This window comes from Solanum tuberosum, unplaced genomic scaffold, assembly GCF_000226075.1.
Source record: "Solanum tuberosum cultivar DM 1-3 516 R44 unplaced genomic scaffold, SolTub_3.0 scf00096, whole genome shotgun sequence".
In the NCBI taxonomy this organism is placed as follows: Eukaryota; Viridiplantae; Streptophyta; class Magnoliopsida; order Solanales; family Solanaceae; genus Solanum; species Solanum tuberosum.
In genome coordinates, this window is record NW_006239025.1 from 1,318,105 (window position 1) to 1,324,355 (window position 6,251).

Below are 6,251 nucleotides of genomic sequence, written 5' to 3' on the forward strand. Positions count from 1 at the left end.
CATTAGTATTAATTTGATTTTGATTTAAGTTTTATTATAATTATCAACATATATGAACAATAATCTTTATTGGACCATTCCGAATTACAAGTTTTAAACTTGAAATAATATATTAAAAGATAAAAACTATGAAAAAATATAAGAAATATTTAAAAATTATATCAAAGTAAATATTTTTACGTATAAAATAAAATTTTAAAATTATATATATAATGTCGGGTTGGTTTGGTCTCGGGTAGGTTTATTTTAGTTGAAACCAACCCAACCCAAATATAGTCAGGTTTTTTTTCCCAATACCAAATCACTAGTTGGGTTTTTTTTTCGATTTGACTCGATTTGCGATTTGGTTTGATTTTCGATTCGATTTTGTAGAGTAGTTCAAATTCCAAAAACATAACCTCTTGGTTATGTTATGGGCTGAATTATAAGGCCCAACCCAACAAATAAAACTCTATATAAGCGAGCGTGGAAGCTAGGGTTTAGAACATTGCCTATGAGAGATCAGAGCGAGCTTATGAAACAATGGCGCTCTAGTTCCGTTGCGGGCATATACTGATCATCAGTCCTTTCTTCATCTCTGCAATTGTACTCCATCAATTGCTTCTGTAGAGAAAGGTCTCACATTTCCTTGTATTTTTTTTCAATTCATTTGTTTTTTTTTACTACGGCCGATCCAAATGAGTTCCTTCTTATGTGTGGGAATTCAATTTCACCCGGCCTATATGCATATTAGGGCAGTCTCAAGGTTCTGCACATTCCTTCATCGTGCTTAATCTTCATCGTGTTTTAGTTCACGGATTCTGCCCTACATTTTACCTTTAGATTTTAAACAGTCAATTGGGAAGTTCTTAGTGCCTAATCAGATTAGGTTAATCAGAAGTAATTAAATTTTATTAAAATCAATATTTCGATAATCTGTTAACTGTTTCACTCTAATTTTTTGTTTTGGCTGCATAAATATTAACTAAACTCTTCTAATTAGACTGTTTTTGTTAATTTGAAGCTACCAAATATGAAATAAAAACTTGTGGCCATTTATAAGTAATAATATAGAAATCTTCTCAATGTGTTTTAAAGTATTTTTACGTTTATGAGCTTAGCCAATCGTAAAAGTTTGGTTTTTCTGATTTCTAGAAAAATGTTCTTAATAAACCAAACAAACAAGGAAGGATTTGTATTCAAAGTTTTCTAATGGTTGACTAATCAACCCAAATTCTTAATTACACGCCGTCCAATTTTCTTAATTACTTCCTCCGTTTCATTTTATGTGACATTTTTTAGATTTTGAAATTTAAATAAATCTAACTTTGATCGTAAATTTTTCATAGATTTTTTAAATATTTTGAAATATCAATTGTTGTGACTTGTAATACTTTTTATGTTTATAAATATATAAATTTTATTTCAAAAAAATTGAAGATTTCATGCACAAATTTAAGTTAAAATTTGAACTGTTTGATTTTAGAAAAATGAAAATTGCTGATGTTTTATTGGTTGATTTTGAAACTTTTAACTTATCACTTGTGGCTAATAAATTATTATTGTTCATGTGCTCTATTCAAGCCATTCCTATTCATTGAACACAAAGTATACGCTAGCATGACAAATAAGAAAGTACCACAATTCTAAATGGATAACAAAAAGCCCAAATAAAGGACAAAGAAAGAAGTTAACAACATGAAAGATGGAGGATCTGTTAGGCACACAAAGTTTATAATATAAACAACCTACAATAATGCAAACATGACTACTTCCATGACTCATAATAACAAATCCAGAATAATACATGACCTATAACACATGTTGTTCAATCTCTTCAAAATAAGTACGTAAAGTTGATCCTTGAAAAGTAATACATTTCTGAAGAATCCGAATAATGTTGCCTATAATTTTTTCAAGATTAAGTGAGCACCACATTGAGGTTGAAGAGTAATCACATGGATAAAACTGATCCTCGAAAAGTAATACATTTCTTGAAGAATCCGAACAATGTTGCCTATAACTTTTTCAAGATTAAGTGAGCACCACATTGAGGTTGAAGAGTAACCACATAAGTAGGTGCATGAGTATAAGATGGAGAAAGCTCAAATTCAAAACGTTGAAGGATCATAGCTAAGGCAATCTTTGTTTCCATCATAGCAAAATTATTGCCAATGCAAATACGAGGACCCCAACTAAAAGGTAAAAAACAAAGTTTATCCTTTGTTGCTTTTGCAATTCCTTGAAAAAATCTATCTGGCTTGAATTCTTTAACATCATCACCCCATAATTCTTCATTATGATGAATAAATATTGTTGGTATCATCAAGATTACTTCAGGTGGAATATTCATTTTTCCTAGCTTTGTTTCTTGATTTGCTTTTCTTAGGAAATATGGTGCTGGTGGATATAACCTTAGTACCTCATTCAGAATCATAGTAACCTGTTTATATTAATAAAAACAATTGAAGCAAATGTTAGATTTCAATTGTACATGTTCAAATTTGGCTATAAACTTTTGTCCATCTGTCCTAATTTATGTGATACTTTAGTTGGTCTCCAAGAAACGACACATTTTCATATTTGGTAAATAGTTAAGGGATGACATTATCAATATTTTACTCATGTTGGGTCATGCTTATTTGACAAAAAGTTTGTGTACTATTCTATTTTTAAAAAATCATTAATTTAAGGACAATTTTGAGTTTTTTCATATTTCTTAAATTTCGTGTATAGTCAAACTAAATCACATGTGTAAATCTTGATCTTACTTATTCTTCAACCACTCCTAACCTCAGAAAGAGATATTCGTTTCAAATTGATTGTCCTATTTTTCTTATTAGTCGGTTTCAAAAAGAGTGTCTTTATCTTTTTTTGACAATTCTTTAATTTCAAAATTTCACATGACATGTTTAAGACCACAAGATTAAAGAGTATTTTGGTATGTTTGACATATCTTTAATTTAAGACGACAAGATTCACAAGTATTCCTTACTTTCTTAAACTCTATATCAAGTTAAAATAGAACAAACAAATTGAAACGAATAGAGTATATAAAAGGAATTAAAGATAGAAATAAAAGCTCTAAGGCTTATTGTTATACTCACAATTTTGAGACGATTTAACCCTTCAAAATCTGGATTATTGTTGTGGAAGACTTGTTGAACTTCTTCTCTAGCTCTAGTTTGCCAATTTTGGTGCACACTTAATAAAACCATAGTCCAAACTAATAAATTTGAAGAGGTCTCTTGGCCAGCAAAATAAAAAACTTTGCATTCTTCTATTACTTCATCAGTTGTCATACCAAATTTGCTCCCATTTTGTTGAATTTCCTTCATATTGGACTTTAATAAAATGCCTAACAAATCCTCTTGAGTTTCTCCCAAATTCATGGATCTGTCTCTTTTGTTGACAATCTTCCTTAATGTATGTTTGAGTTCATTGTCAATGCCTTTCATTCTTCTATTTCTTCTTGTTGGTAAAAACCTGTTGAAATTATCACAATAACTTATATATAATACTGACAATCAGGTCATCTAAAATATAACTACATGTAACAGACCATGTCATATACATTAGCTCAACCAATGACTATTCACCATTTCATAACAAATAATGTGCAACTTGAAAGACACGATCCCTCCTAGATATGTTTTTTCACCATTTTGCGTTGGATAAATTGAGAAACTTGTTGTAATATATTAACTGTTTTTTACATGACTAACAAGGGTTGTGGTGGAGTGGTAAATACTCATTCACCCTTAACCAGAGGTCTGAAGTCTCCTTTGTTAGAGAGCACTTTACCCCAATGTGAGACTTTAATTCCAACGTGAATCCGGATGGAATCGGACTCCAATGTGGATACTGAACACCAGATGGAAAAAACAACAAAAAAAACTGTCTTTTACTTGAGTTATCTTTCAAGCTATTAAAGTTTAGACACACAAATATTAGATAACTCTATCCATTAGCGCCTAAATAGACATGATGAAATTAAATCACCAAGTGCTTTTGTTTCTACTGGGATTTAAACCTAAGACCACTAAGCCACACACCTTTGGATATACGTACAAGAGTTTAAGCTATATATATCGTTTATGCATACAAAGAAATTTTAAACTATCTGATGATCATCCTTACCTATATTTCATATAATAGATAATCTATCTTATTCTCAAGATTACAAATCGTAGACTTACTTGTAGATATCCTCTGAGTGACGTGATAGGGTGATAAAACAGGTAATTAACATGCATATATTATTATTAGTATAAAAATTATTTACACCATTAATATATACTAATTTTGTACCTCCATCCAGGAATATAAACAGATTGGAAAGCTTGACGTGTGAGTTCAGCTAATTCTTTTTGAAGTTGAAAGATTTTCATCCCTTCTTGATAGCTACTTCCAAATGCTGTTCTTGAAATCACATCACTTGTTAAATCTTCAAAATATGGATGTACATCCAATTCACATGATTTATTTTTATTGCAAATTAGAATTTCCCACTTGTTCATCATATCCTCACAACTTTTGTGCATTGCTGGCACCATACACTATACAATTTCAAGAGGAAAAAAAATGTTATAAAATTTATTCCAATCGAAACATACGATACAGACAGATTTAAGATTTAAATCATTAAATACGTAGTAGAGAAGTGTGCATAGTATTATATTACTTCATTTAATAAAATGTTACTAAGATTTATTCCAATCGAAATGTACTATGAAGACAGAATCAAGATTTAAATCAGTAAATACATAGTAAATATTTTAATATTAAAATAGTTAATAGTATTATATTACTTTATATATATTATTTTAGTGGCTATAAATATAAGATAATGGCCATAATTTTTTTTCTAAAGCACTATTCAAGAATGATCTAAAGTTGTCGTATTTCTTATCATTCTTCATCCATAATTTACTACATTATTTATCCACTATCATTATCACATGTTCTTATTAATTTATTAATCTATTACCATGTTATTTATTCAATGAAAGAAGAGAATTATTATTAAAGAGAGTGTTATTTTGTTGAATGAATGTGTTTTTAGTGGTGAAGTTTTGGACTCAACAATTAATCTAAAAGTATTTTTGAGTCAAACGGTTATATCTGCTTGGATCGAGGAGACAAGGCATGAGATTATTACTGCTAGTTGAATTAGTGAAAATTTTACTAGAATCTCTTTAAAAGCGAGCGAAATATTCACTTTTCAACTTGACTATTGTTATTTATTTATTTAAATTAATTTTACTTGAATTTTGACCAACAACTAATACCCTTTACCTTCAACTTCTCGGCGTAGAATGCAGTGTTAAGAATTTTCCTGTGCTTGGCCCATTTCTGGTCCTCATAACTTGAGATGCCACTCACAAGAAGTTGTACCAATGGAGTTGGTTTTGGTTTTTTGAAAATGTTGTTGTTCATTACTATTTCCTTTATTAATTCTGGTTCCATTACGAAAATTCTAGGCTCTGGACCTATCCATGTGAAGCAATTGTTACCTGCAGTAACGAAGTCAGAATTTTCATTAAGAAGATTTAAATTGATCCACTTTAACAATATTAGTGCTACTTAATTAATGAATAAACATAATTCTAGCATTTTTTTTGTTTTTCTTAAAGGTTGACAATTCAAAATTAGATTATAAATTGACTATGATCAAATAATGTAGAGCTAATTATGATCACATGAGAGGAAAGTTTGGATGCAAAATATGTAATTCAACTTGCTATTCATAACTAAAATTAGTAGAAAAGAGCCTTGAACTATTTCTCTTACATCCTAAATTTGGTGCTGACATCTTCTCCTTAATCATCACTTTATTGGTTTGAATCAGCTTATATAATAAATTTCATAAAATATCTATCTTCTATCAACACAAATACCGACCAAAAAAAATCACCTACTAATATTTTTTGTCACTATAAAAGATTAAATCTGAGACCTTATATTTCTTATCATACCTCATTGATCACTAAATCATACACTATTAAAATTTAAGACAAAGTATACCTTTATTACATATAGTTATTATACAGGAGTAATAACTACTTTCTCTTCTTCTAGTTTACAAATATATTTTAGTCCTTTATTTTCTTCATTTTAATTTTTTAGAAAATAAAATATTTTTCAGTGTGGGCATCTTGTGCATGCATGGTAGTTCCAAAGGTTCAATCTATTTTTGTATTTTTTTTATGAGGATAAAATTTAAGCAATTCTAATTTTGCAAATAACAAGTCAAATAAAACTATATTTAA

The 6,251-nt window shown here is 29.2% G+C and overlaps 1 protein-coding gene across 1 annotated transcript; it reads right to left on the reverse strand.

The window, feature by feature from the left end:
- Positions 1–1,600: 1,600 nt before the first annotated feature.
- On the reverse strand, positions 1,601–5,473 carry LOC102584169 (cytochrome P450 CYP72A219-like). Its single transcript, XM_015309130.1, has 4 exons — positions 5,278–5,473; positions 4,291–4,538; positions 3,087–3,465; positions 1,601–2,422 (listed from the first exon to the last, which is right to left on the reverse strand). Exons 1-4 carry the CDS (start codon positions 5,446–5,448, stop codon positions 1,997–1,999), a joined length of 1,224 nt encoding a protein of 407 aa, XP_015164616.1. The 5' UTR covers positions 5,449–5,473; the 3' UTR covers positions 1,601–1,996.
- Positions 5,474–6,251: the final 778 nt, after the last annotated feature.

Bases quoted from the DNA above. Each gene is read 5' to 3' on its own strand.
- LOC102584169 (XM_015309130.1), bottom strand. From the start codon at position 5,448: ATGGAACCAGAATTAATAAAGGAAATAGTAATGAACAACAACATTTTC. The intron at 3,466-4,290 runs GTACAAAATTAG...TAATTTCAACAG, and splicing joins GTTTATATTCCTGGATGGAG to GTTTTTACCAACAAGAAGAA. The intron at 2,423-3,086 runs GTGAGTATAACA...TAATATAAACAG, and splicing joins GGTTAAATCGTCTCAAAATT to GTTACTATGATTCTGAATGA.